Source organism: Hevea brasiliensis, chromosome 9 (genome assembly GCF_030052815.1).
Source record: "Hevea brasiliensis isolate MT/VB/25A 57/8 chromosome 9, ASM3005281v1, whole genome shotgun sequence".
Taxonomy (NCBI): domain Eukaryota; kingdom Viridiplantae; phylum Streptophyta; class Magnoliopsida; order Malpighiales; family Euphorbiaceae; genus Hevea; species Hevea brasiliensis.
Window position 1 is genome coordinate 99,681,387 of NC_079501.1, and position 19,983 is coordinate 99,701,369.

At 29.1% G+C, this 19,983-nt stretch overlaps 1 protein-coding gene across 5 annotated transcripts; it reads left to right on the plus strand.

Moving 5' to 3' along the window:
- The first annotated feature begins 4,761 nt into the window (after nucleotides 1-4,761).
- Nucleotides 4,762-11,101, plus strand: LOC131183339 (protein root UVB sensitive 3-like). 5 transcript variants are annotated; one of them, XR_009151463.1, is made up of 16 exons: nucleotides 4,762-4,923; nucleotides 5,012-5,069; nucleotides 5,150-5,209; nucleotides 5,319-5,357; nucleotides 5,464-5,526; nucleotides 5,697-5,753; nucleotides 6,050-6,113; nucleotides 6,311-6,394; nucleotides 6,740-6,822; nucleotides 6,923-7,052; nucleotides 7,517-7,609; nucleotides 7,948-8,086; nucleotides 8,447-8,484; nucleotides 8,573-8,760; nucleotides 8,857-9,005; nucleotides 10,968-11,101. XR_009151463.1 is itself a non-coding variant. In XM_058154116.1 (16 exons), the coding sequence occupies exons 1-15, from the start codon at nucleotides 4,781-4,783 to the stop codon at nucleotides 8,953-8,955; spliced, it is 1,338 nt and encodes a 445-aa protein (XP_058010099.1). In that variant the 5' UTR covers nucleotides 4,762-4,780; the 3' UTR covers nucleotides 10,596-10,954. The 5 variants fall into 5 exon arrangements, 2 of the variants coding, with proteins under 2 accessions (XP_058010099.1, XP_058010098.1); XR_009151464.1 differs by having other exon boundaries at nucleotides 10,972-11,101; XR_009151462.1 differs by lacking the exon at nucleotides 10,968-11,101 and adding an exon at nucleotides 10,596-10,954.
- The last annotated feature ends 8,882 nt before the right edge of the window (nucleotides 11,102-19,983 follow it).

Here is a 19,983-nt window from a genome sequence, read left to right on the forward strand (position 1 = left end):
ACATCTGACTACTCGTTTACCCCTCTTTTTTTTTTGTCATCTCTAGTACTCATAATTCCACTACTCTCGACTTGATATCTGATAACTTTAATCAACTTTGGCGCTTACCTCACTTTTATTACGCCCTAACGTGTCTCTTGGTGACTTCAGTCCTCATTCCTTTGTTTCAATAATCTATGTTCCCCAAAAATATAACTTATGTTCCTTACCCTATAGTATCCTATGAAATACTTTCTTGTAGCACCTATCACATACATCTCGTTCAAAACCTTTACTTGTCCTATGACCTCAATGGTATCTATAAATCTTCTCATCCCCATGATACTTTGAATTTCCAATCTCCTTATGTCATTACTAAAGTCCTTAGACCAACTTCTGTCTATCTTATGCAACTATGTGTCATTGTTCTGCTTTGTGTAAAATTCGAGGGCGAATTTTTTATAAGGGGGGAAGAATGTAACATCCCTAATTTACAAATAATTATTTTATATACATATATTTTATTCTAACCCTGGTATTGTGGCTATCCCACCATTTCGGAATATGGTCAAAATTATAGGCTATCCCATCATTTTCAGATGTTCTGGATGCGTTCCAGTTGTCGGAATTGGCATAGGTTAACCTGAACCTTACTTTTTCATAATTATCTAGTGCTTAATTTTGATTAAAAATCTATAAAATATTCATGGTAGGTTAGAAAAAATATAATTCCTTTTGTGTTAGCTCTATAATATTGCTAAGGACCGCGGGGCAAAATTTTAGAATTTTTAGAGCTCAATTGGGTAATTTTTGCAAAAGGGTCAATTATAAGGACTAAACTGTAATTTTATATATTGTGATTGATGACTGTTTGGATGGGCCCATGAGGGGCTATATGATGTGATTGAGTTGTGGGTATATGGTTTGTGGATATAGAAGTGCGTTTTAAGCCTTTTTGCAGGTTGGGTAGGTCCTAGGTATAGGGAAGAATCTGCCGGATTTTCGGCACGACTTATGACATCTTTGATTTTTTCTTAGCTTGTATTGAGTCAAATGTACTAAACAATTGTAATAAAAATTATCAGATGAGCCGGGACAGCCTTCCTCCTCCGCCCAGCCGCCACAGTGACTACGGTTAAGTCTGTGAGTAAAATATTAATTTTAATTGTAATTTCGATATTATTATATACTCCAGCATGCCCATGCATCACTTATATGTATGTATCTATGTAGTTAAACACTAGGCACATTTTACATTGCATCTATAAATGTTGAAGTACCATGGATATTGTTTGTGGTAATTTGGAGCAGTGTTTATGCGTTGGCGTGCGTGTGGTATAGTGTTGGATATGGACAGGACGGGTAGACACGGCTTGAGATCTTCGTTGGGACCCGGTCCTTTGGGGTAGACACGGCTTGAGTTCTTCGCTGGGATCCCGTATTGGTTTATTAAGCGAAAGTCCGGCTGAGTTCTTCGTTGGCAGAGGTTGGATTAAGAGGGCTGTATAGGGGATCAGCTCCCATATATTTATGGTTTGACATTACCAGGTGTGTGAGTGCTCCAAATTATCTTTTTGCTGTTATGATGTGAAAATATTGACGATGTTGCATAACTTTATAGGGTGCTTTAGTTTTAGATAGCTATAGAGATTATGGTTAAAATTGATATTTTACTCTCTGAGTCGAACGCTCACTCTTGTTCAATATTTTTTCCAGGCTATAGGAGGATCATTGTTGTGGTTAACCTACTTTTCTCCTTCGCAGGTCGTCTTTTCATATTTGTATAATTCTGTTAACTCCTAGAATTTTTGCATGTGTTAGAAATATTTATTTGATTTGGGTCTGTAATACAATTTGCCATGTTAGACTTGTAAACTTATTTCATGCATGTATGTTGGACTGAATGAGGGAGTCGAGCTCCCATTTATTTTTATGTTATTATGAGTATATGGAGGGTGAGCTGAGCTCCCCAGTGGATTATATATTGTGTTTATAGATTGGGTGAGTCAAAAACTCTCCGTTAAAAGGTTCATTTTATGGTCAAACTCTGTCCGATTGAATTCTTGAAATTGGGCCCAAATGAGCTTTAGAGTTGGGTTGAAGAATAGTTAGGCTTACTACGGGTCTCGGGCCTATAGGTTGGGTCGTGACATTATTATAATAAAAGTTTTATATTATAATAACTTATTTATTTAATCTTTTACAATAAATTATTTTTTAAAATATTATGTTGCACATTATATGTATTCATTATATAAATTCGTAATTTAATTTTTATATATAATTTTTTTATTTTTTTAATAATATATTAATTTTTAATAATTAATTAAACTTATTTATTTATTATTAAATTTGATTATATTTTTAAAATCTTTTATCCGTTTAGTTTTAAATATATTATACTATATATATCTTTTTAAAATATCCTATTTGGTTCTATTATTTATATAGATTATGATTTATTTGATTCTACTTTTTACATATATTTATATAGTAATTTAAGATTAAACGATAGTTTTGTACTATTATTAGCAACGCATATATTATATTACTTGCATTGTATGTTTCATATACTCATTGTATGTATTTATAATTTAATATTTTTATATATTATTTTTTATTTATTTTTTATATGATATACAATTATTATAATATATTAATTATTATTATAATAAATATAATAATTTTTTTATTTTTCATGATATTTATACAATATATATACTTATTATTTTTAGATTAAATTAATAAAAATGAAAGTATATTAATAGAAATAAGAAATTATAGAGATAAAATTTATAATAAAAATTTTATTATTATAATATAATTTTATAGTTGTAAGTGATTTATAAATATATAAATTTAGCTATTTGTTATTTTATTAGTTTATAAATGTTGAATTTATCAAGACTAATTAATTTTTACTATTTTATAACTTTTATAAAACATATATAATTAACATGAAAAATCTAAACTTTTTTTAATACTGTTTAAGAGCTTATACACATAATAATAAAATAAATTTAATTTAATATAATTTCACATAATGCTATTTTCTTATTTCTAATTATTTTCAATTTAATTTTTTAATTATTTAATAAAATTAATTGTACATATCTATGTTAATAAGTATCAATATTATTAATTTTTATTTGATGTACAATATTTTATATAACTTTGTTTTTTTTATAATATGGAGAAAATTTTTTAAAATAATATTGAAAAATATATTAATACTAATAAATTATTTATAAATAATAAATTAATAACTAAAATATTCTTTTTGTGTAAAAAAAAACAATACTAATAGAATAAAATACATTAATATTAATATATTATTATTTTTAATTGAAATAATTACAAAAAAAATATATAGACAATTATTCAGACTACAGTAAAAATATTTTGTCAAATTAACTTATAACGTATTTTTAAATTAAATTTTTTATAATTATTTTTTAAGAGTAAACGTCAAATTTTAATTAAAAAAATTGTTGAATCTAAATAAATAAAAATTCTATTAAATGATACAATAGTTATATTCATACGAAAATTATAACTTTTTTATCAAACATCAATTTATATTTATATTTAAATATAAATTTATTAAATTAAAATAATAATTATATATTCAAAGGATGATTTTTAATTCTTTTTATCTGTATTCAATATTTACTAAGTTAGGATAATATTATAGTATTAAAAAACTAATATATATATATATATATATATATGCATTAATATTTTTAAACTTTTAATAATATATCATTTTAAAATAAAAAAATTAAATATTAAAAAATATAATTATAAATTATTATAAATAATAAAGAATAATTTGATCAAAACTAATGTTTCCCTTTCACATATTTATATATTATATAGATTATGTATTAATACATTATACTAATTAATTTGTTGTAATTTACTAAATAAGAGATTTGTTCCCAATAATGCACAAATAAATATCATATAATAAAAAATATTTTATAAATAAAATTTAAAAAGCAATAAAATATATTATAAACTAAATTAAATTACGCTAGAAATTCTATTATTATTGGATTTCACACGCAGTCTAATTACTTTATTACAGAAAATATAATAATTTTACATAAATTTATAATTTATCTTATAAAATTTTTGTAAAATATTATTTTTTTCATAAAATAATTAATTACGAAAATTTTATTAATTTAATGAAAAAAATTTCTTAATCGTAAAAAACACAAATAACATCTTAAAAAAAATTTAAGGGATGAATTATATATAGTAAATTTTGTTAAAAAATTATAACAATTATTAAATATTATTTATTGAATTTTTAGAAAATATCATATATTTTTTTATATAAATTTTTTTTTTCATTAAGTTAATAAAATTTTCATAATTAACTATTTTATAAAAAAATAATTATTTTATAAAAATTTTATAAGATAAATTATAAATTTATGTGAAATTATGTTATTTTTTATGATAAAATAGCATGGAATAAATAAGCATAGAAGACGCTTAAATGAAATCAATAATTAAATAATAAATAATAATAATAATAATAATATAAGAAATAACTAAAATACAATTTAAAAGAAATGTTATTTGATTTTGATATAAATTAATGTTAACAAAAAAATATTAATGATAACTAAATTTAAATTTAATTATTTTTTATATTTCTATATTATTGTAATTATAATTTCTAAAAAATTGTAACTGTGTACTTAAAATAAAAAAAAGTTAAAGGAGCAGGGTGCAATTATCCCCAACTGTTGAAGACTTCCAAGTCCAGACTTCAGAGGACGATACAATGGTGAGAGCGTCAGCCATGGAAGGTGTATCAGGCGAAGCAGAAGGGGAGATCGTTATAGTCGAAGAATGGAATGGCTCTTCTTCAACCAAGCTCTCTAAAACTGCTACCATCACCGCTTCTCCTTCTCTTTCCATCCAAAGGTCGATTCTTTTATCTCCCTATTATCAATCTTTTCCATTTTCTTTCTCTTTTTTTATGTTCAACATTCTTGAATTTAATGATTTGCAGATCTGGTAGCCGTTTTGATCACGTTTGGAGACGCGTCCTTCAAGCATTTGTACCTGAGGCAAGTCTGTTTGTTGATTTCTTTAGGCAATTTTTTTTTATAATTTTCGTTATTTATTTGTATTCTGTGATTAAACGCAGGGTTTTCCAAGCAGTGTAACATCAGATTATGTCCCTTTTCAAGTGTGGGATTTGTTGCAGGTAACAATAGCAATTAATTATGTACATAAGCAGGCTTAATTTTGCCAAGGGATGGGATTTGGCAGTAATGATCCTTGCTAACTGTGGTTGGTAGTTTTAATTTTTATAGGGTCTTTCGACTTACATAAGGACCATGCTTTCTACACAAGTGAGTTCAAATTGGGTTAACGTTTTTAAGTTTTCTCAGTTTTGGCATGGTGGGTCTAAACTCTTTTTTTTTTTTTTTTTAACTTTTTTTTAATTGTCATTGCAAGGCTCTCTTAAGTGCAATTGGGGTTGGAGAGAAATCAGCGACTGTCATTGGCGCCACATTTCAGGTATAGGATTGCTTGTACCTCTGTTTCGTGTGGAATATCTGTGTTTGAATGCTTTTATGTCTTATGGGTTTTCTATGATTGAATTAAAGTAGTTTAAACCTTGAAATATCTTTTTGTTTGTTGAATTAAAGCTTGTAAATTGTAATACTTTTTCATTGAAATTGCTACAGTGGTTTTTGAGGGACTTGACTGGAATGCTTGGAGGGATACTATTCACATTTTACCAGGTCTGCTATTATATGCTTTTGTTTTTGTATTCTCTGTCTTTCATTAATCTATAGAGTTTATCCTAAAACTTTATAGATAAGGTGTTTAAGCTTTTTATTTGTTGCACTTGGATGAAAGACATTTTCTGGCTTTCACGTTTAATATTAATGTCTACTTAATACCTTCTATGGTCATTCTCATCTGATGGTATCAAAATTATATATATATATATATATATATATATATATATATATATATATATATTGAAATTGATCCTTCTTTAGACTGTGAAACTGGAAAATTCTATACTTCTCAGGGCTCAAATCTGGATAGCAATGCCAAAATGTGGCGTTTGGTTGCAGATCTTATGAATGATCTTGGTGCGTCCTCAACTCTCTTTTTCCTTCTTTTTCTCTCTCATAGCATGTACATACAAAGTTACAGAGTAATACTTACAGATTGATACCAAATTGGCTTCTACCAGTCTATTTCTAGTGATGCTAGTTTCTATGCAGTTGGTACTGGATAGTCACATTTAGTTTGTTATTGTTCTCAAGAAAGCTCATATTGGTTGCAGGAATGTTGATGGACCTCGTATCTCCTTTGTTTCCTTCAGCATTTGTATTCGTAGTTTGCTTAGGGAGCCTATCAAGATCATTCAGTAAGTCTCCAAATTTGTAAATTTTTTGTGCAAGGTCCTATAGGAACAAACTGAAAACTGCTAATAGATTTTGACAATTTTTTGTTGGAGAATTCTGTAGTTTGTTTATGCTTTGTAAGTGTATTAGCAAAGATGTTCAGGTCATTTGTATGTTGATGAATTGATTATTTATCTTATTTCATTCAGTTACAGCACAACTCTAGTAAAATTTGAAGCTGTCAATGGAATTTAATTTTTTTCTTAACTTTTTCTAGATAGAAATACCATAATTCAAGTAACGATGCTCCTTCACTATCATTATTTAGCTGAATCTTCTTTTTTTTGTTGTGCTGTTTCTTTAATTAGCTGGTGTTGCCAGTGGTGCAACTAGAGCTGCGTTGACACAGCATTTTGCTCTTGAGAATAATGCAGCAGATATATCTGCCAAGGTACCATTGTATTCCTTGGGACTCTGGGATGTAAGCCTTTAACAAAATTTTCTTTGTTTTTGTTAGTGTGACTGCTAACTTGTTTCCAGTATATTGATAGGAAGGAAGTCAAGAAACAGTGGCAACAATGACTGGCATGGCATTTGGGATGCTCCTTGCTCGCATAACAATTGGACACCCCTTAGCTATCTGGTTTTCGTTTCTTTCTCTCACCTTGTTCCATATGTATGGTAAATTTCTGCTGCTATTGTTTTTTATATGGAAAAGTATTTCTAGCCAAGGAACCTGGCATTTACCTTCCAGGTTCCATTAGGAAAATTGGATGCATGAATAAATTTACTTTTCCGGTCCATGATGAGTAAATTTATATATGAGTTTTTATTGGAAAGAATCCAGCCTTGTCTTACAAGATCATAGTTTTTGTAAGCACAATAGGTGAGACATACACTGAAAGGACTAGCCAGAACTAAACATTTCTTGTGTCTCTGAATCTGATTGCCTAATGCAGAATTAGATGGAAAACAAACTTCTCCATAATTCTAAAGGAAAAACAAGTAGTTTTACTCAGTTACCAACTCTTATGTATATTATGTTCACCCTTTTGCTTAATTACAGTATTTAGATCTAAAGTGGTAACATGTATAATTTATGATACAGCTGACAGTGTATATTGATTTGTTTTCCTTATGTGCAGCAAACTACAGGGCTGTTCGGTGCCTTGTACTGACATCTTTAAATATGCAAAGGAGCTCAATTCTTTTGCAGCATTTCATGGAGACAGGCCAAGGTAAGTGATGATTACAATTTGAAACAGTCCTCTGTAGCGGGTGAAGCATCCAAGGGAATGTCCTAGGCAGACCTGAGCACAATCATCCAGTTTGCTTAGATGTTAACTTTGTAGAATGAAGGAAAACAAAAAAAAAAAAAGCTTGGGAAATGGTCATTCTATACCATTCACATGCTTCATTTTATTCTTTTGCAAGCCAAAGGCAAAATAATTAGCATGTTGTACAAGGGCTGAGGTTTCATGTCCATTTTACAATACCTGAATACATTTTAGTTCTTATCCTAATTCGTTTATCTTGCTACTTTGATTTTAATGCTAACATCTGAATTTGTTGCCAGCTCTCTCCCCTGAACAGGTCTCTAGGATGGAACATATTTTACCCAAATGGACCACGTTTTGGAGCTCAAAGAATGTTAAATTGTTGCATAAGCAAGTACACTTGGGTGTGAGAGTTTCTTCACTTGATCACCAGGAAATGTGAGTTTCATTTTTGTTTAGCTGATCAAGTTTTCACTGGCATGAGACTTCATTAGCCATTTGCAATGCACAACCACTTCATTTTTCCTGAATGAGATATATAGTCAAAGACGTTTGCAGAATAACATTATGTTATAGTGGTATTATTTGGCAGTACTTCCATGAAAATTGTTGTGAACAACACCTGAAAAGATAGATCACCGGTTACAATACTTTAATTCATTTTTCAGACAAGACCATGGCTCAACTCCTGGCATGTCTGCAATTGGGCTCCTTTGAACTGGCACCTAAAAAGTATTTGCTTTTAATTAGTTTTATTCATGTCTATAAAGCTGACAATTTGAAAACATTCTTAAACAGGATGGAGCTGTTACGTTCTGCAGGATCTCATAGGAAAGGTTAAGTCCTAGTCACTACTTTTTAGCAATTGAATTTTGAAGCTGAAAGCTGTAAACTCATTTTAGTCGTCTCTTTTTGTCTTTTTAGCAAAGTACTTGCTAGTGGAGAGGAAGACAAGCATCAGCATTTTGATGCACAAAAATTCAACATCTTCAGATGTCTTGCAATCATTTATTCATGCACTGGTTATGGCAAAACTTATGGAAGAAAATAGATCTGTGCATTTGGAGAGCCAGTCATGGATGGATAAACATTACAAAGATTTCCTTCAAAAGGTATTTTTTCAAGTTCCTTGCTTTTGTGAGATTAGCATTTTTCTACCCATTTTAATTCTGATGTCCATTTGTTTTTCCTCCTTTTGAATCTGGCAGTTAAGTTTATCAGGTTGGAAAACAGAACGTCTTCTTTCCCATTCCATCATTTGGAGGGCAAATTGGATATGTGGGCCTTCAGATGATAAGGTTGACTAGGTGCCCTCACCTAACTTTACTATGGGCCTTCGGACGATAAGGTTGACTAGGTACCCTCACCTACCTTTATTGTGGATTCTTAGATTGATATCATTTATTCATGTTGAGTAGAATGGTAAGGGAACGATTTATGGAACCATTTGTGAAAAAAACCGATGATACTTTCACCAACAAGAATTTGTATCTGCTCCCTGGCAGCTCTCGTATTTATATGAATTGCCTTGGTCAGTAAATCACAGTGGTATAAGTATTGATATTCTAAGCTAGAAACCAGAACAAGAATGTAAACCTTAGATCCAACAAGTTAAAAAACTTGGTTGGCAAATTTTCTTTTTGGCACTAGTAATTGTGAGAATATAAATGAATGGGAAAATTGCCCCTAGGTCCTTGAGTTTTGGGGTTGATATCGTTTTAAACCACAACCTTTAAATCGTTGTAATGTGTTCTTGTTATCTAAAAACCATTAAGATACCTATTTCCTTTACTCTTTGAATTTTTCATTCATTTTTCCAGGGAACATTCCAAATAATATGTCAAAGAAAAATGCTCTATGAATAAAAGAAGCGTTGGATTCAGTTTTACAGGCAACAACTATTGCTAGGCAAATCAAAAATAAAAAGATTTAGTCTTAGCTTAAACTTCTCTTTAGGATTTTACACATTATCAACTGTTTCATGCAAACTATATGTATTAGATTAAATATTTCTGATAATTATAGGTCTAGGCTAGTTATATTGAAGAAAAATGGGATGAAGGAATTACAAAGAGAAAAATTCTGTGGCTCCTCATATTGCGACTGTTTATAAAGGTTATATCGTTGGTATTGCAATAGTTGATGAAGATTAAGGTATTGCACTGGTTTAAAGTTTGGAATTTAAAATGAAACTGATCACAAACAGTAGGGGCATGGTTGTAATATTTACTCTATTCAAATATTGTAATGTGATGACAAGTTCGGCTGAAGTAGCTAATTTAAGCTTCCAAGTTTCTACTTATGGGGTATTTGGTAGGGGGTTAATGAGGGTTAATTATTACCTTGTAACTTTTAATCTCTCATTAATATTGTTTGGAAGCTATAAGAGAATCGGTCAACTTTTAACCTCCTTAACATTTAACTCCTCTTTAAGAGTTAAATACGTTAACCCTGGGAGACTTGGTTAACAAAGTAACACTTTATTTTAAGTTTTTTATTAACTTCCTAGCAAGCATCATTAATTATTACACCATTAATTATTTTTTATCCCTTTAATAATTACTCCTTTAAAATTTACAAGAATAACACTTAATCTTCAATTTTTTAACCTTGTACTAAATGCTTCCTTAATTTTAACTGAAAACATGCTGATTAATTGCTAATTGTTGGCATTATAGTCACATGTTACTTTTTTTTTATTATTTTATTATTTTTTTGACTTGGAGGAGAGTCGTACAACATGACCTAGAAGCATTACACATTTCCGAGGATTTAACCCAAAATCGTTTAGAATGGAGAAAGAGAATCCATATAGCCGACCCTAAATTCTTGGTATAAAGGCTTAGTTGAGTTGAGTTGAGTATTTTTTTTTGAGTTTTTTTGTATATACTTAACAATATCAGGTTATTCATTTTGAATTCATTACTGCTATGGTGCCTTATCCCAGGTAGTGTAAGTTTATTGATGAGTAAGAGAAAAGGGGAAATGAAAAAAAGATCTGTCACAATTCTGCATAATGTTGCTATCCAACAGGAATCCTATGTATTTTTTTCTATGCTTATAACATTGATTTAAAGTCGCTAACGTGACATTACCAGTGGAAGTGAATCACCTGATGCAAATGCTGTTTTGCTGTTTCCGGTAGAAAGGCACCAGCCTTTCTATGATTGTGTGATTTTACTGCCAGTAGTGTTTATGGCTCCTTTGAAATTATAGTCTATGAGTTAGAAAACAAAATGTTGATAGAACTGGATTTCTCTGAGAAATGTTATGCTTTGAATGATTGAAGCAAAAGGTAATTGAGCATCTCTTTTATTAGGCAGGCAAGAGAAACTTATGCAGGCAGATTTTCTTGAAGGGTTAGTTTGAAGTTTTTATCTATGGAAAGCAAGTCTAAAATTCTGGTGAGACAAACATGATACTAGTAATTAATGCACCGGATGTATTCAATAATTTTACAATTGTAACTCTGCCTATGCTTCCTGGCATAGCCTTAGCTTCCACTACCATACAAGAAACCAACGATGAAATTTTAAATCATGCTATAGCAGCTTCAGGTTTGGCCTTTTTCTGTATCATTGTAATGTTTTCTTTGACATGCTACAAGTCTCTTGCGCCATCAGATTCAGAGGCCTGCAACTTCTTTTTATAAGGTGATATGATGGCCAATTGAAAAGGGGTTTTCAAAAACTAGACATGATAATAGGATAAATTTCAATAACTGTCGCTGAATTTATATAGTTGTAACACTATAATCCTTAACTTTAAAATGTAACGTAAAATTTTCAAATTTTGCACAGTAAAATCCCTTTGACTTTCAATTACTGATTTTTCAGTTAAAAATTGATGTGAATAGCTCTCGCATAATACTTAGTCAATATTTCTCTCTCCTCTCTTATGCAAAGTGTAAAATTATTCTCTTTATGCATGAAAAATTATTCTGTCTATAGAGAGAAAAATAATTCAATTTACATATCACTTGAGAGAGAAAAGAAAAATACTAAACTCAATGTTGGAACTGTTTAGGTCAGCGTCTAAATGAAAAATTAGTAATTGAAGGTTAGAAGAATTTTACTGTGCAAAATTTGAAAGTTGATGGAGTTTTATGCTACTTTTTTAAATTGAGAGACTGTAATGTTACAATTAGATAAGTTCAGGGACAATTGTCAAAATTTATCCCATGATAATAGGAGAGTTACCAGCGAGCAATCTTTGGTAATTATAGATGAATTTAACGGCTTTCTTTTCTATTCTTCACTTGGGTTGGTGAACTTAGTTACGTGAGAGAACAACTAAATTTGCAGTAAAGGAATTGACTCATTAGTCCATTTCTTATTTACAAGAGAAAGAAAAAAAATCATTCAGAGTTCTGAGAGTTTTGTTTATTTCGTGGAAAATAATTTATACTTATAAAATATTTTTAATATAAATTATTTTCTAAGAAAATGTTTTTTATGGAAATATCTTTTGTAATATTAAATTAATAATATATATTTATATTTTTTATTTTAATAAAATTATTAAATTCAGAAAATAATTTTTTATTTAAAAAATATTATTTCTTTTAAAAATAATTTATTTTTACTTTTGATTATGAAAATATTTTTCATTGGCTATTTTTGAAGTATTTCAAATATTAAAAAATATGAAAAATATTTTAAAGAAAATATTTTCTGCAGATTAACCTTGTTGACCATATGTTTTGCCATTTGAACTGGCCAGCGGGCCAGGCTGGTCTAGAACCGTAAGTTTGATACCCAGAATGGAGGGCTCGAGATTGGTTTACAGCATCTATCTTAGTTTCGGTTTCAGTTTGATCTAACTCGATGATTGAATTCTTTTCAATTTTTTTTAAAGAAAATGTTAAGTTGAATTAAATTGAATCAGTTTTTAGTTTGGTTCAGATTTGATTCAAGAGGAGAGAGAAAATATTCCATTTTAGTTTAGACTTTTGATTTTTGTTTGAATTGGACTAGGCTAGTTTTGGTCTGATTTTAAGTATAAACGGGATCATGGTCGGGTCTAATTATCATAATGTTAACAGATGATTAGCCAAAATAAGTGGATAATTAAAAAATAGAAAAAAATTAATGATAAAGTAGAGGAATTTGAAGCCACTGATTATATATATATATATATACACACACACAAACATAATACAATATGAGTATACATGTGTCAGTGTTTACATGTTTAATTTTAAAAGTCACTTTTTTATTTAATTATATGTAATCTATACATACTTAAGACGCCTTATATACTTTATTTACATAGAGAGAGAGTTTAATTAGTTATTAAATTTTTTTAATATGAAAAAAAAAAGAATTTTTTAGTGACAAATTAAAATAAAAACCATAAAACTTCTTATATAAATAAAGTTAATCTTAATGAATTAGAAATAAATAATATAATATATAGAGACTAATAAGTTGTCTTAAAAAATTTAATTATTAGAAATAAATAATATAACATTTAGATACTAATAAGTTTTGCCTCAAAAATTAATTATTATAAACAAATGATTACATATTTAGAGACTAATAAATTTTTGCTCAAAAAAGTAATTATTAGAAACAAATCAATATAACATTTAGAAATTAATAAGTTTTTGTCTAAAAAATGAGTAATTAGAAACAAATAATATAACATTTAGAGACTAATAAAATTTTATATTAAATAATAGTTATTAGCAATAAATATTTTATTTGTCTCAAGATATGTGTCTCTAAAAGATAATATTATAGTAATATCGCGTATGTGTAGTCCATATATAGTTTATTTAAATATTTTAATATAAGTAAAGTCTTTATTCCTATTGGAAAATGTTTTTATTTAATATTATTAGCAATAAATATTTTATTTATCTCAAGATATGTATCTCTAAAAGATAATATTATAGTAATGTCGCGTATGTGTAGTTCATGTATAGTTTATTTAAATATTTTAATATAAGTAAAGTCTTTATTCCTATTGGAAAATGTTTTTATTTAATATTATTAGCAATAAATATTTTATTTATCTCAAGATATGTGTCTCTAAAAGATAATATTATAGTAATGTCGCGTATGTGTAGTTCATATATAGTTTATTTAAATATTTTAATATAAGTAAAGTCTTTATTCCTATTGGAAAATGTTTTTATTTAATATTATTTTTGTGTTTATATTTAAACTCCGCCTAAGTAGTTTGCATTTAGCCGGTCCCAAGCCTGGATAAAGGAGGAGGACTGCGGTAGGTGACAATCAGTGTAAAAATTTTCGTCACACCTTATGATATGGATTCAAATGATATAAAAGTTGGGAAGTCCTCTACTTATGAAGCGCTACATCGGAGCCCGGTTGTAGTGAAAAATATGCAAGAGTGTAGGGCGTTCACCGAAAGTGAAGCGCCATGCCGGCGCCCGGGTGTGGTGTTAAGTGAGCGAGGGTTCCCACATTATGGACAGGTGTGGGTAAAGAAGTTAGTCCATAGGACAGATATGAGAACAGATAGTGGAACAGAATACAAAATAGACATATAAAACAATATAAGATATCATAGAAGGAGACCAATTAGGAAGGAACAGGATAGGAGGAGGATCAGGGTTGGTACTTTGAATGTTGGATCATTTACAAAAAAATTAATGGAGCTTGTAGATAACTTGGAAAGGAGAATGGTGAATATTGCTTGCATTCATGAGACTAAATGGGTAGGAGGGAAAAGCAAGGAAGTGGGTAATTCAGGGAACAAACTGTGATTTACCGGAAATGAGAGAAATAAGAACGGAGTGGGCATAATCATAGACAGGACATTGAAAGACGCTGTAATAGCTGTGAAAAGAGTAGGAGATAGAATTATACTAGTAAAGCTAGTACTAGAAGGAGAAACAATAAATGTAGTTAGTGCTTATGCCCCACAAATAGGACTAGATAGTGAGAGTAAACAAAGGTTTTGAGAAGATCTGGATGATTTAATGCAAAGCATACCGAATGAAAAGAATGTTTTCATTGGTGGAGATTTGAATGGACATGTAGGAAGTGATAGGAAAGGTTATGAGAATGTTCATGGAGATTTTGGCTTTGGTAGGCGAAATGAGGAGGGAAAAAGCATCCTGGATTTTGCTATGGCATATGACCTAATACTAGCAAATACCTACTTTATAAAAAGAGAGTCACATTTAGTTACTTTCAAAGTAGGCAACATAGAAGCCAAATCGACTTCCTCTTAACCAGAAAGACAAATAGAGCTCTATGCAAGGATTGCAAGGTCATTCGAGGAGAAGCTTTAACAAGTCAACATCGGTTAGTGGTCTTGGATGTCAAGTTTAGGAACAATTCAAGTAAGGTCAGAAGAAATAGTGTAGCTCGAATAAAGTGGTGAGAGTTCAAAGGAGTAAAGCAAGTGAAGTTCAAAAATGAGCTTCTCGAGTCCGAAGCATGGAAGCTGGATATGGAGGCCAATGATATGTGGATACAGATGGCATCAAAGATTAGAGAAGTAGCTAGAAAAGTACTTGGAGAGTCTAAAAGACATTGACCACCCTCAAAATAGAGATGGTGGTGGAATGAGAAAGTACAAAAGGCAGTTAAGAGAAAAAAGGAATGGTATAAGAAATTACCTAAATATGATAATAATGAGGCATATGAACAGTACAAGATAGCAAAGAAAGAGGCAAAAAAGGCAGTTAGTCAAGTAAGAGCACAAGCCTTTGAAAAGTTGTATGAGAAAATTGGAACTAAAGAAGGGTGGAAAGATATTTATAGATTAGCAAGGAGGAGAGAAAGGAAATATCAAGATCTCAATCAAGTTAGGTGCATTAAGGATAAAGAAGGAAAATTGTTGGTGAAAGATGAGGACATTAAAGAAAGATAGAGAAATTATTTTAATGATCTCTTTAATAATAGTCAAAATGGTAATAGCGTGAATATAGACTATAGAACAATAGAAAAGAATGTGAATTATACTAGAAGGATTAGATCTTTAGAAGTAAAAGAAACACTTAAGAGAATGAAAGTTGGTAAAGCCTGTGGACCCAATAGAATACCAATTGAAGTGTGGAAGTGTTTGGAAGATATGGGAGTGGCATGGTTAACTAAGTTATTTAATAAGATTCTAAACTCAAAGAAAATGCCTGATGAATGGAAGAGGAGTATTTTAGTACCTATTTTTAAAAATAAGGGAGACATACTGTAACACGCTCACTGTAGCAATTCCGCACATTCTACTGTTCCGATGATCGGTGTCGGTCTGGACAGCTAGAACGTCTGAAAAAATATTTAAACTAAAGTGAGGAATCATAAATAACTCAAATATTAATAAGAAAAATTTAGAAAAAATTTTAGAAATAAAATACAATCAAATTAAATGAGCTGGTGCCCTAACGATGGGTAACCCAGTGGAAAGTTGCGATTTTCGCAACTAGAAGCCTTAAACCCGGGAGAAAATTCATAAAATAATTTTTGAGACTCCAGAGAAGAGTCATTGAGGTTTCTATGGCATTAGAATGCCAAGAAAAGGTTTAAAATTTTTTTTCAATTGGTACAGACAATTTTAGTCTGTTAAGCCAAACGGAGGGCATTTTGATTATTTCGTCTTCAGAGATGATTTTTGGCCGACTTGTCCAGTTAAGTAAATAATTATTATGATCTAAAATATGAATAAATATTACTAAAAATTGAATTAAAAATGAGTAGAGAAAAGAAAAAAAGAAAATGAAAGAAAATACCTAATTATGACATCATATGATGTCATTAAGAACCTATCCACCAATCATAATTAAGCACCACTTAAATTAAACAATAAAAGAGGATAAATGATACAAAAAAAACAAAAAGCAATCTGCTCCTTTCTTCCTCAACCAGCCGCACCACCATGGAAGAGTTCTTCTTCCATTTTTCAAGCTTCCAAGCTTGAATTCCCACCCTTTCTCACCATAAAAACCTTAAACACCATTCACAAAAATTCATCCCCACATCACAACGCAACTCTAGGCAGCCATAAGAAGTAAAAATTCTAAGATTTCAACAAGCCAAGAGAGTGCTCAAAAAGGTTGGTGCCTATACTTACTTCCCTCTCTTTTTAATCCTTGTTAGGAAGACTAATTAAATGAGAGTTTGTTGAAAAATTGAACAAAACAATTATATTAAAGTATGTATGAAAATCGACAGCCATGGGAGAAGGATGAGATTTGTTGATTTGTATGAATTGAATTGTTTAGAAGTGGTTTATGATGAGAAAACTTGAGTTAGATGTTGGATTATGTGTGTTGGATGTGTTAGATGGAATGATAGCATGAAATGGACACTTGGAAATTAGGGTTTATGAAAAAAATTAGGGTTTGCTCATGAAATGGTATATTAACCTTGTAATGGTCAATTAGTGACCATTTGAATGTGTGTGAGGAGGAATTGAAGTGAGTAAGGATGTTGGAGTTGAGCTTAGGCATGCTGCCCCTTGGTGACCTGCAGGACTGGTTGTGAGTCTAGCAGGTTTGGGCAGCTATAAATGGAGTTGTATAGGTTCAATTGGTGCAAGGCCAATTGGACATGAAACTAGACACATAATGGCATAATCGTACAGCCAACTCCAACAAGTTGAAAGGAAAATTTTATCGTACAGCCATACAACCGGCTATGTTATATGGTAGTGTGTGTTGGGCACTGAAGGAGTCGTATGCGTCTAAGATAAGAGTTACAGAGATGAGAATGTTAAGGTGGATGAGTGGCCATACTAGACTAGATAAAGTCCATAATGAGAGTATTAGAGAAAAGGTAGAAGTGATGCCAATTGAGGATAAGTTGAGAGAAGGGAGATTGAGGTGGTTTGGTCATGTGAAGCGTAAACATACGGAGTCTCCAGTTAGACAAGTAGAACACATTAGGTTAAAGGATAGAAAGAAAAAAAGTGATAGACCTAAATTGACTTAGAGGAGAGTAGTACAATATGACCTACAAGCATTATACATTTCTGAGGATTTAACCTACAATAGTTTAGAGTGGAGAAAGCGAATCTATATAGCCGACCCCAAATTTTTGGAATAAAGGCTGAGTTGAGTTGAGTTTGTATTTATATTTAAACATAGTTAATACTCTATTTAATTATCGATATAAAGAAATTAGTTTAATAATTTACTTTTTCAATGTAAAGAAATTTTTTTATATGTTTTTAGTGATAAATTATTATATCCTAGATAATTTATGTTATTTCAATTTTTATTAATTTTTATTATATAAAATATATGCAATAAACAAAGAATTAAGGCTGGCTTTATAGATAATATATATTATTATAATCTAGGTAATTACATTTGCATGTCTTGAGTTTCAATCTAAGATTAATTGTGTATATACATGCATATATTATAGCCTTCGTTAATTTATAGGCATCTTAATTTTTTATATAATATACTAATCTTTAAGAAAATAAAAAATAAATTTTCAGAATACTTTAAGATTTATTAATTAATTAGTATAATTTTTTAAAAAAATTAAATATAAAAAATTAAATATAGGCTCTTTGAAAGTATGTTCTTTTTCTATTAATATATACGGAATTTTTTTAATTTAAATTTAATTTTAACTACTATGACACAAAAATTATAGTTTTTCAGTTTTTTTTTTTTTAAAATGGCACATATAAGGACAAAATTTTAATTTTCAATATTTAAAAAAATTAAAAAAATATTTCAATTTTTCACAAGTAAATTAGTTAGGATTATAAGAATGTTAGTGATCAAATTAAAATACATATTCATATAAATTTTCAAGTTTTATTAATTTTTCTTTCTATAATTAGTTTTTTTGCTTATTAAAAATTTAGATCATATTTTTTTAAAAGATTTTTATTAATTGATTTTTGATAAAGCTAAAACTAACACTCTGTTTGGAGAATATAAAATAAAGTAAGATTCATTAAAACAAAGTTTTTCATCAACTTTGAATTTTTATAATTTTTTTTTATTATATAAGAGGAAATAAAAAAAAATTTAAAAGTATTTAGAGATTTTAAAATGAAAATCTTTCCAATCTATTAATATTGAAAAATGAAAATTTTTAAAGGTTTATAAAAATTCTAAAATCCTTACTTTAATATTGGGGTTGCTTTTCACACCTCAGATTGAAGACCCACAAGTGAAAATGAAAGAAATTGTGACTTTTAGGTTGAGCAATGAGTTGATAGAGAAGAACTCAGAAGTGAAAAATCAAAGAAAACATAAATATGTATGGATTTAAGAGAAGAGAAGACAATAGATTTTTAAGAAGATGCATAAAAAAAAAAAAAGAGTAGAAATAACATATTTTTAAGAAGGTAAGATAACATAAACTATGAGGGTAAATTAGTCTTTATGCATGATAGATCTAGGGGTGTGCGGTTATCGGTTTAAACCAAAAAACCGAACCGAACCGATTAATTCTGTTCAATCGGTTCGGTTTTAAAATTTAATTGGTTCAGTTCGGTTCGGTTATTTTCATAAAAAAATCAAAAAAATCGAACCGAACCGAAATTATTAATATATATAGGAAATAAAAAAAATCGAATCAAATTGAATCGAACCTAACTGAAATCAAAGAAAACCGAACCTTAAGATATTTGAGTTTTGATTTCTAATTTTTTTTTATGTTTTTATTATTTAGATTTAATGTTAAAAATATTAAATTTTATAAATTTCAGTTTGATCGGTTTAAAACCGAACCGAACCGATATTTATCGGTTCGATTCGGTTCGGTTTTCTCTTATCAATCGGTTCGGTTCGGTTTTTAAAATTTTTTATTTTTGATTTTCGATTTTATCGGTTCGGTTCGGTTCCGTTTGCACACCCCTAGATAGATCTGTTTCACTTCATTTTCACAGAGGTGGGGGAGGAGTTGGCTGTTCCTTTAAAAGGATGCCTCCTTTCTTCTCACTTCAAAATACTAATAAGTGGGATTTTAATTTTGTGGGCCATTAATAATTATTTTTAATTAAATTATATTTATTTTAAATATATTTTTAGTTTAAATTATTTTTAAATTAAAATTAATGATATATTAATAAAAATAAATAAATATGTTGTTATTAATAGTTAGAAATATGGAGGAATTAATATAAGAAGGAAAAAATCATTTATAAAAAAAAATTATTAGAGAAAAATTTATTTTATTTTAAAAATAAATTTAAAAGAAAAAAAATTTTCTCTAAAAGTAATTTTAGGGGCAAATAATATGGTTTGTAAAAATATGAAAAGAGACAAATTTTTTATACATAAAAGTTATTTTTAGAGATAAATATATTTATTTTTTAAAATTAAATTAGTGTCAAATATAAATTTATTTATTTTGGCATTTGTTACTAATTATATTTACCGACGGTAAAAAAAT